This window comes from Portunus trituberculatus, chromosome 9, assembly GCF_017591435.1.
Source record: "Portunus trituberculatus isolate SZX2019 chromosome 9, ASM1759143v1, whole genome shotgun sequence".
Taxonomy (NCBI): domain Eukaryota; kingdom Metazoa; phylum Arthropoda; class Malacostraca; order Decapoda; family Portunidae; genus Portunus; species Portunus trituberculatus.
Window position 1 is genome coordinate 2468899 of NC_059263.1, and position 11102 is coordinate 2480000.

Below are 11102 nucleotides of genomic sequence, written 5' to 3' on the forward strand. Positions count from 1 at the left end.
TCTTGTTTTGACTGATTTTGTGTTTAATTTTATTTGTTGTCAGTGTTTTGTGTGGTGGTGGTGGTGTACAGAAGATTCCCTACACACACACACACACACACATCTCTCCTCTTCCCTTCTCCCTATTCCAGCCTCTCTCTCTCTCTCTCTCTCTCTCTCTCTCTCTCTCTCTCTCTCTCTCTCTCTCTCTCTCTCTCTCTCTCCCTGTCCTCCCTCCTGTCTCTCCCTCGCGCTCCACTGCTGCACAAGACAAGCCGCCCCTCCCAGCCCAGCCACAGCCAGCCGCGCTCCCTGCTTCTCTCTCTCTCTCTCTCTCTCAGCCTCCCGCCGCCCGCTCCGCCTCGCTCAGATGCTACACTGCCGGGATCAACAACTGGAAGGGCCTGAGTTCCCCTTTATTTATAGTGCAGCTCAGGGGGTTGGCTAGGGGGCCAGGGGTTGGGGGTTTTGAGTATAAATATATGTGTAGTGAGAGTTGTGGAGGTGTAAGCCCCACCCCCGCCGCCCCCAGTACCCCTCACCACCCCTAGCCGCCTCTTTTGTCCCCAGGGTGCGTTGTGTACAGGGGTGGGTCTGGCCCGGGTGTGGGTGGGTGCATGCGGGTGTAACATTTTAGGCTAGCGAGTCACTAGGTAGGTAGGGATCGGTGCATGCGGTACAGTGAGCTTCAGTAGTACCACCAGCACCAGCACTACCACCACCACCACCGCCAGCACCTCTGCATGTCCGTAACTCAGCTTGATAAATGGTGTGCGTGTATTAAATTGGCAAGAAGAGCGGTTATTGCGTTGTGCCATGCTCCCTCTCTCCCTGCCGAACACCCTATCCCCTTTAAAAGATTCCCCTGCAAAGTGGCAACCCAGCCCAGACAGCTCGCTGGGAGGGGAAGGCACGCGGGAGGGACGAGGAGTGGAAGAGAGGCGTTTCAGAAAGGTTCCCTCACTTCCCTCCACCATTCGCCCGCGCAGCTGTGGTCAATAGCGTTGTTTTCCTATCAGGTGGTCATCGCGGAGGCCGGAGTGACGCAGGCAGGTCATCCAGGTCGCGGCCTCCTCGTGTTGGAACCGCAGGCCATGTCATGAAGGGCGCTGGGCTTACGTGGGCAGGATAGCCGTGAACGTTGCTCTCTGCGCCGCGTGCCCCCCAAAATTTTAGAAGGTGAGGGAGGGCTCTGGGTGGAGGTGGTGGTGGTGGTGGTGCAAGGTGTGGAGGAAATGGTGAGGGCAGCAGGCAGGCAGGCAGAGAGGCAGGGGATGTCGGGAAATGCGGCAAAGGGAAGGGAAGGGCAGGGTGTTGATGGAAGGGTGTTGTAGAGTGCGGTAATGTATGGGGGAGGGTATGAAGGGTGAGCGTCTTTGAAAACACACTCGCGCCCTTGCGATCACGCTGTCTCCCGGCGAAGATGTTTACCGGGAGGCGAGGCGGCGGCAGCGACAGCGGGGAAGGCAGGGGGCCGGACCAGGGGAGGGAAGCAGAGGCAGGGAGGTAGGGGAGGCAGGCAGGGTCACCAGCATCCCCCTGCAGCCCTTCCTTCTCTCCCTCCCAAACATGTACCCTCCTCCTCCTCCTCCTCCTGCCACCCGGTCCTCCCTCCCTGCACGCCCCTCCCCGTCCAGCTTGGTTCCTCCAACCCCTCTTCCTCCTGGTCCTCCTCCTCCTCCTCCTCCCGGCACCGGCGAGGGTAGAGCGGGTGAGAGGCAGACACACGCACACTACCACACCGACTCACACTTGACGCGGTCGTTACACCTCGGAATGGTCGTTAGAGGTCATCGGTGTATGCCAGAGTGTGCCAGTGTGTTCCCTGTCGTCCTGCATCTCGGGTGAGCACGGCCTGTCACACACCACCCCGAGATGTTCGTGAGTGTGTAGGGGGCGCCGCCGCTACGCTACCGCCGCTCAGTCTATCTAGCCTGAGAGAGCGAGGGGGTGTCAGTCAGTGAGTGTCCGTGTGCCGTGCCCGTGTGAGGAGTGTGTCCCGCAGCCAGTGTTGTCTTTCTAGTGAGTGTCTGGAGACTAACCTGGACTACACACGACCTTGGGACCTTCATCTCACCAGTCACAGCCACCACCACCACCAGCTCCAGCTCCAGCTCCTGCAGCATCGCCATCCCTCCCTTCGTCAGCGCCGCCGTCACTCATCATGGACCCAATGTACTACCACTGGTGAGTACACCTTCGCTTTTGAGGACCTGGTATTCTGTCCCACCACTGGATTCCTGAGTGAGGGTTCCTTCCTGTCGCAGTAATAGCTAGGCATGTCCTGGGCGGGGAGGGAAGGTCGCGTCAGCACCTGTAGCCTGTAGCCGCCACCCCAGCAGCCTGCACCGGTGTTCCTGCAGGTGTGAGAGGTTGTCATGCATCGGAGAGGTGTTGAATGGTGTTGGCTTGTCGCTGTTTAGCCTTGTGTTGCGCCGAGAAGACTTAAATGTTGTTGTATTGAATAGCTTCAGTGTTACATTCCATAGGGTTCGCGTTCCTGTGGTGACGCGTCCCTGAAAAGCGAGCTACAGTCATGACAATGGTGACAGTGCACACAGGAACAGTGATAGTGACGAACATGAGTAGCAGCGGTAGTGAGAATGAGTGACAGTGAATATGACATAGGGCGATGGCGGTGGCGTTGGTGGGGGAGTGAAGCGGTGATAGTGTTTGGGACGCCCTCACTTATTTCCTCACTGGCACTCCTTTGTTTAGCTGCCCCTAGACGCCCCACGCACTGCCACAGCCACTCACGCCCCACGCCCCCCTCGCCGTCCCCGGGAACACCCACAGCCGCCGCCCCTGCCACCTTTCCGAGCCCCGAGTCTTGCCGTGTAAACATTGAAAGGAGTTTGAATTTAGGCGCCATCTGCTAGGTCGATTCTGGAAAAGTAAGGAGGCGGCTGGAGGGGTTTGGGGATTGTGGGGGTCTACGAAAGGAGTTGTGCCGGGATAAACAAGGGAAAAATAAACTCTAAAGCCTTTTTTTTTAGTTACGAAAGTGGAAGGAGTTATATTAATTTACGTTTAGATAGCCGCGGTGGGGGTGAGGAGGAGGAGGAGGAGGTGGTGGTGGTGATGGGGGTATGGGGGAGGGTGTTTGGTGCCTCCGCCGCGCATGCGCAGAGAAGTTTGCGCATATAGATTACCTTGCAACCCCTCCTCCTGTTCCTCCTCCTCCTCCTCCTCCTGTGTCCCTCTCTTCCTCCTCCTCTCCTCCTTCCTCTCCCTGAACGTGTATTCTCTCCCTTCCCCTCCATTCTCTCTCTCTCTCTCTCTCTCTCTCTCTCTCTCTCCAAGGTTCATGCAGTAGAAAACTTGTGCTTCACTGCTGGTGGTTCACTGTGCTTCGAACATAACGACTCCCTGCTTCCTTACCTCTGCTTCGCTTTAAAGGGGTGCGTCGCTTCAATCCCTCCCTGCTCTCGCTCCTCCTCCTTCTCCTCCTCCTCCTCCTCCACTATTGCGGGGTTATCGGGCCTCACAAGGGGGTTTTGCTGACTCACGGCGAGAATATTTTCGGAGCTTCGGGTAGAGGGAGAGAGAGAGAGAGATTTGGGAGTATGTTAATGTGTATGTGTGTGTGCGTGAGTGGATGGACATGTGTATTCATTAACCTCTCCTCTTCTTGCTTGTTTGTGATTGAATAAAGAATATTTTTGTTTCATCTGTGTCAGCTGGAGGTCGTAATGTTAATGTGTCGGTATTTGGACGGAACTCTGAATAAATTGAGAGGGATTTCCAAAGGTGTTTCAAGGGGCTGTCATATAGTTCTGGTGTTCGGTCCGTCTTCAGAAACGCTTTGCTCTCTCACTACAACTGTTTTCCAAAGCGATAGAGATGATTAGCGGGGTTTTTTCAAGAGTGTCTCCAGTTAATGATGAGGAAATCTTGTCAATCTGCCTCTAGAAACGTAAAAACACCTTAAAAAACTCGTGTAAATTTAGATAAAGCCCTTTGAAATAGCGGAGGTGAAGCGCAGAAATGTTTAAGAATACGAGCTTTAGTTTATAGAGTTTTCTGCATCATTAGTAAGAAAGAAGAACTATTTTTTGAACAGGTTGTAATGGAAGTTATTGCGAATGTTTTGCAAGAGTGTTTCAAGGGCTGTCATATTTCTGGTGTTAGTTTATAGAGGTATCTGCATCATTAGTAAGAAACGAGAACTATTTTTTGAACAGGTTGTAGTGGAAGTTATTGTGAGTGTTTGGCAAGATTGTTTCAAGGTGCTGCCGTGTTTCTGTATGAGTTTAACGAGGTTTCTGCATCATTAGTAAGAAAAACATCGCTGCGAACTTGTAAATGTCTTTTCTAGCCCTAGTAAACTTAGGAAAACAGCCACGAAAGCTAAATAGCAATCCATTTCTAGTGACCATTTAAACCCTTCAGTACTGAGACGCATTTTTACTTTGAGTTTTGAGTGTGATTAGACGATTTTATTTACATTAGGAAGATTCTATGGAGGTTAGAAGATTAGTGGCCACAGTCTTCACTATTATAATCCATACATGAGTTTCTGAAGCTGTATAAAATCACTAAATAGTAAGCAGAATGAGTATGGAAATGCGGCGTGGCACTGAAGGGGTCAATCGTGTAAGATATGTGTTAATCTTTCCACTGCGATAACAAACGATTGCCAGCGTCGGAAGCAATGCATGGAATCTCTATAAGCATATCAGAAACAAAGGATGAAAAGAAGAGATTTGGTACTGAAGAGGTTAACAATGTTTCTGCCGCATCGCTAAAAACACTTTGAAACGTAATTGAATTCTGTGCACACTTTAGTTGAACAAGTTTTCTGCATCGTTAGGAGGAAAAACACCTTTGAAAACTTAATCTCTTCTATAGTCTGTCTACTCTGATGTGGCTCCTGGGTCTGGATCTGAATGGTGTGCCGGAGGAATGCGTGGCTGTTAGAGCTTGAGGAAAACCGTAGGCTGTCCTTGTGATGAGCGTGGTGATCAACAGGAAACAGGTATTATTCACAGCAAATCCATTACATCATCAATAAGCTACAGTATGTTTTGAACCCTGGAGTCACTTTAGAGTAGACTTTAGAGATACATGTGCTGGTTCTATCTCATTCTCTTTACTTCTAGCGATACATGTGTTGGTTCTTGGTTAATATCTCTACTTCTAGCGATAAACAATTTTTTTTATGGAAGAGAAAAACTAGCTTATGGCAACAGATAAAAGAAAAGAAAAGCCCACTTAAGATGCAAGTTCCCTAAAAGACTGGTAGAGAATTAGCCGAAAGACGGACAAATGTCTTGAGACCTCCCTCTTACAAGAAGTCAAGTGATATTAAGTGTATTGGTTCTGTGTTAATCGCATTACTCCTGGCGGTAAATTTGTTGTTTCTTGGTTTATTTTCGTTTATTTCCGTGTCAGTAATGAATTGAAAGCCTTAATGAGATCCCAAAGCGTTTAATAATTATAATTAGATGTAGATGGCTTTTTAATAAGGAAAATTATAACTATAGATGCTTAAAAAGATAAAGTGATTAGTAACTCAGTCATTCATTCTACATTTCATTATTATTATTATTATTATTATTATTATTATTATTATTATTATTATTATTGTTGGTGTTGTTATTTTTATTTTCTTTTTTAAATATCTTACACACTTTTTTTCTTTTCTTTTTTTCCTAAAGTTGAGAAGGGGTGGCCGTGTGTGTGTGCGTGTGCGTGTGTGTGTGCGTGTGTGTGATGCTCATTTGCAGCGTTGCATTTTTTCAATTTGCCTCTTTTTTTTCCTCAGCATTTTTCTCCTCCCTCTCATTTTTCCCTCCTTCCTCTGCCTCGTAATGAGTGGCGAAGAGAATTTCCTATATTTTTTAATCTCGTTTTTGACATTGCGTGGATCTGCCGGTGACTTGAAAGAGAGAGAGAGAGAGAGAGAGAGAGAGAGAGAGAGAGAGAGAGAAATACCAGTCCTTCCTACTTCATACATTCCTTTCTTTTTTGCACGTTTAAATGAACAAAACTTTTAGAAACAACATAGACTTGAAACAGGGAAGCAATAACAGTATTCATTATTACATTAGCTCTGTTATTACATTGCTACCGCTAATAATAATAACACTAATGGAGAGAGAGAGAGAGAGAGAGAGAGAGAGAGAGAGAGAGAGAGAGAGGATACACTACATAACAGTTTCCATTCTCTCATCCTTTTTTTTCCCTTCTTTTTTTTCCCTCTCAGCTCTTTTTTCTGTTATTCTTTCTCTTATTCTCTTTTCCGATCCCTCGCTTCCTCTTCCTTATCTCTTTCTGTCTCGTATTACTTTTTCTGTTGTCCTTTCGCTTCTCTCTATCTCCTTTTGTTTCTTTATTTACTGTCTCCTCTCTTCTTGTCATCTCCATTCTTTCTTTATCATTCTCCTTTCCTCTATTTCTTATTTTTCATTTCCTCTTCTGTTTTTTTTGTCTCCATACTTTTATCACTTTTCTTTCCTTCTCTTTATCTTCTGTCTCTTTATTTTCTCTCTTCTGTCTTGTCTGTTCTTCCTTTATCATTCTCTTTTCCTGTATCTCTTCTTATTTTTCATCTTTCTTCTGTTTTCTTTTCTGTTTCCATATACTGTTATCTCTTTCACATCTCTCCAATTTCCTTTCATCTCTTTATTTTCTGTCTCCTGTCATCTTGTCGTCTCTATTCTTCCTTTTATCATTCTCCTTTCCTTTGTCTCTATCTTTCATCTCGTCTCCCGTTTTTTTTATTTTTTTTATTTCCATACTCTTTTATCTCCTATCTGTCTTATTTCTCCTTCCCGTCTCTTTACACCATTTTCGTCTCCTCGTCTCGTCTGTCTCTCTCTTCACTGCTCCCACAAACCTACTCTGTGTCCTCGTGTCTTCAGAGTAATGAGGTCGAGTCAGTCTTAACCGCTTCAATAACAGTAAGAGTTCAATGTTCCAGGAGGCAAAATGAGTTTCTGGTGTGAGGCGAGATTCTTCTTCTCTAAATGTGTGAGTCTGTACAGGACTGCATATTCTTAAACACTTCCGCGCTACATCACCTTCATTATTTTCAAAGGCTGTAGCTTAAATGACATGGGTTTTTGGGTTTTTCAAAGGCTGTAATTGAAGTGGCACTGGTTTTTCAAAGGGCTGTAATTGAAGTGATACGGGTTTTTCAAAGACTCAAGTTGAAATGACACGAGTTTTTCAAAGGGCTCCAGTTTTTCTAAGGCTCTAGTTGAAGTGATACAGATTTTCAAAGGCTGTAATTGAAGTGACACTGGTTTTTCAAAGGATCTAGTTGAAGTGATACGGGTTTTTCAAAGGGCTCCAGTTGAAGTGACACGTTTTTTTTTTTTTCTAAGGCTCTAGTTGAAGTGATGCAGGTTTTTCAAAGGCTTTTGTTGAAATGACACAAGTTTTCAAAGGACTCTAGTTGAAGTGAAACGGGTTTTTAAGGATGATTCAGTGATTTTAGTGACATGTTAACAAGTTTTCTACATTATCAACAGGACAAATACTCCTTAGAACTCAGCTAATCGTCTTTGTGGTCTTTAAAAATGGTCGCGAGAGAGAGAGAGAGAGAGAGAGAGAGAGAGAGAGAGAGAGAGCAGTGGGGGGGAAGCGTTTCTGAATGTGTGGTGAGGACGGTAAGTGTTGGAGGGGGCGGGGGTAGGGCGGAGTGGTAAGGGTAGCGGAGGTTTTTGGTGAGGGAAGGAAATGAGGAAATGACTCGTATTTATCTATTTTTCGTGATTTATTGTTATTTCTTTGTGTGTTTCTGTTTGTGGTTACGTGTTTTCTCTCACTCTGACTTTGTGTTTTGTCTTTCTTTTCATTGCTTTCGTAAGTATCATTGTTCTTACTAATGGTACTAACAACATTGTGGAAATCAACATAATAACGAGGAGATAGAAAAAAAGAAAGAAAAGTTAACATACTATTGCACTAACACGAAAATATAGCAAGGAAAAAGTGTCACCTACATTAATCCTTTCAATAGATTAGTGTATTTGAGATTTGTAGATTTGAGATTTGTGTACCGTCATTAGGAAGGGTCTATGGAGGTCAGAAGATTAATGGCCAGAGTCTTCACTATTTTAATTTCTGAGAAACGTGCCCTGGTACTGAAGGGATTAAAACAGAAAAAGAAGATAGAAAAGAAAAAAAAACTTAAAATACACGGGAAAAGATAATATTTCCGTGTCCCGTAATCTGAGGCATAATTTTGGCCTCCCCACACCCAGGCTATGGTAACCAGAGGCTGTTCAGCGCTGGTGGGCGGACAAGCCACGCCCTCTTGCAGCCCACGACCACCAATCACACCACTTCCTCCCGTCACGCGCTCAGAATTGGCGCCAAAATGCGAGAGAGTGTTTTAATCCACTTTGTACAATCGCCAACAAGTTGCTTCATATTGTGCGCTTTATTTTCATTTTATTTTATGTTTTCCTTTGATCTTAAGTCTTCAAATTTGCTGACTGTGTTCTTCTTAATCCACTCAGTTCAGGCGTGCACGGAGGGTGTCATATTTTCTGTCGTTTTCACTTTATTTTGTGTTTTCCTTTGTTCCCGAATCGTCTGTGCTTCATTCCCCTCATGAGCAAGGTTACTTTTTCCTCTTATTTCGGTAGTATTTCGTTTTGTTCTTTTATTTAAGATCTTGTATTCTGTCGGCGCTGTTTTAATCCTCTCAGTGCAGTTGTGGATGTAAGCTGTTATGTTTTTTTGTATTTATTACCGCGGTTTGCTGCGTTTTCTTTGATCTTTCGTCGTCTCTTTTCCTAGTAGTGTTTTAACCCTCCCAGTAAAGTTATGGATAGAAGCTCTTATTTATTTATCTTTTTAGCATTTATTTTCACCTCATGCCGTGTTTTTACCTTTCTTCTCATTTGCTGGCAGTCTTTTTCATGCTCGTATTCTCAAACACCTCTGTGCTTCACTATTTGAAAAGGCTTTATCTAAATTTACACTAGTTTTCTGAGGTATTTTCACAGTTCTAGAGGCAGAGTGATAAGATTTCTACATTATTAAATGGAGAAACACTCTTGAAAACCCCGCTAATCATCTCGGTGGTCTTGGAAAATAGTCGTGGTGAGAGAGCAAAGCGTTTCTGAACACGGCACTTACAGTCCAGCCAGTACAATGGTGCAGGGAAATGATTGGCGGTATGTTTCCGTTCATTTGCTCTGTTCCTCGTGTTCCCCTGTGGCCCAAGGTTGAAGAACTAAAGGAGGAAAGAAAAGAAAAGAAAAGAGAGACAGAAAAGGCAATACAATAAGATAAAAAATATATATAAACCACAAAAAAAAAAGTAGGTGGTGATAAAAGATAAACAGACTAAGATAGAGCAACGGGTTCAGAGAGAGAGAGAGAGAGAGAGAGAGAGAGTCCATTCCCGCCAGGAGTTATTTGGCCATTATGCGGGACTCGGCCACGGGGTTCCCGCCACCACCACCACCACCACCACCACCATCGTGACCTTGACGCCGAAGTAGCATTCCCCCTCCCCCCCGCACCCTAACCTTTCATGGGAGGGGAGAGAAGGAGAGGGAGAGGAGATAGAGGGAAGGGGAAGAAGAGTTGGTGATGGTGAGGGAAGGAAGAAGAGGTGCTGGAAAGGAGGAAAGAGGAAGAAGAGGAGGAGGAGGAGGAGGAGGTGCTGATAATAAAGAGGAAGGAAAGAGGAAGAGATTTGCTGGAGATGGAAGGAAGAAGTGATGAAGAGGAAAGAAGAGGTAGTATTTGGAGGGGAAGGAAAGAGAGGAGAGAAGAGAAAGGGGAAGAAGAGAATCGAGAGGAAAAGGGAGGAAAGGAATAGGTGGTGATGGAAGGGAAAGATATTTGCTGGAGAGGGAAGAAAGGAGAGAGAAAGAGAAAATGAGGTGCTACAAGGAAGGAGGAAGAGATAGCGGTAGGAAAGAAAAGAGGAAAGGGAGGTAGTATTGTGAGAACGAAGGAGAAAGAAGAGGAAAAGAAGGTCTATAGAGAGAGGAGACTAAGAGGGTTAACTCACAGCAGAAGGAGGAACTAACAAGAAGTTTCCTAAACAGCAACACCCCTTTAAAATCCTGACTAGTGGTGGGTTAGGAAAGAGTTAGAATGTTCTTTGAGTTGGCTAGCCCTTTCAGTATCATGCCGCGTTTTCATATTCATTCTGGTTGTTTTGTGATATTTTACAGCTTCAGAAACTTGTGTGGGGAAATAAAATAATGAAGATCTTGGTCATTAATCTTCTGGCCTAAAAACATGCCAAACTGTCTTAAAATGCCTAAAAAAAAAAAAAAGCCAAACTCTTAAAATCTCTAAAAAAACATGCCAAACTGTCTTAAAATGCCCTTAAAACTTGCCGAACTCGTAAAATGCCATAAAAACATATCAAACTATCTTAAAATGGCTTAAAAACATGCCAAATTGTCTTAAAATGCCCTAAAAACGTGCCAAACTGTCTTAATATACCTTAAAATACATGCTAAACTATCTCAAAGTGCCTTAAAAACACGAATCTCCATATTCATTCTCTTTATTATATGGTGATTTTATACAGCTTCAGAAACTTATGTGGGGATTAAAATAGTGAAGACTCTTGACTATTAATCTTCTGACCTCCATAGACCCTTTCTAATGTAAATGAAATCGTCTAATCACACCCAAAACTCGTGGTAAAAATGCGTCCCAGTACTGAAGAGGTTGATAATGAAAAAATCTTACCATTCCGTCTCTAGAACCACAGAAAACACCTTAGAAAACTCGTGTAAACTTAGATAAAGCCTTTGAAATAGAGGAGGTGAAGTGCAGAAGTGTTTGAGAGTACAAGTCATAGAAGTTTGTGTCCTTACTAATTTCTGGGTGTGGCTAGAATGCTTTTCAATACCTACGCTGTCAGAAGTTTGTTTTTAATGTTTAGTCTTAGAGAATGAGCTAGGAAATGTGGACAGGTGTTTAATCAGACTAGGAATGAGTAAGATATTTGAAGTAAAGGAGTAAGAGAAGCTGTGAGATTAAGATTAGATTTTGCATTAGAAGAAAGATAGAGAATAGAGAGAGAGAGAGAGAGAGAGAGAGAGAGAGAGAGAGAGAGAGAGAGAGAGAGGCATTTAGTTGAATGTAAAAAAAAGCGGAAAGTAATTAAGAAGATGTGTGTGTGTGTGTGTGTG

General features: G+C 44.6%; 1 protein-coding gene across 2 annotated transcripts in view; it reads left to right on the forward strand.

Moving 5' to 3' along the window:
- The first annotated feature begins 1690 nt into the window (after positions 1-1690).
- The window catches only part of LOC123501225 (proteoglycan 4-like), a 56948-nt gene continuing 47536 nt past the window's right edge, over positions 1691-11102 (forward strand). For both annotated transcript variants that reach the window (XM_045249927.1, XM_045249928.1), the window contains exon 1: positions 1691-2166. In XM_045249927.1, the coding sequence (XP_045105862.1) occupies positions 2144-2166 (23 nt within the window). In that variant the 5' untranslated portion in view covers positions 1691-2143. The remainder of the gene's footprint in view (positions 2167-11102) is intronic.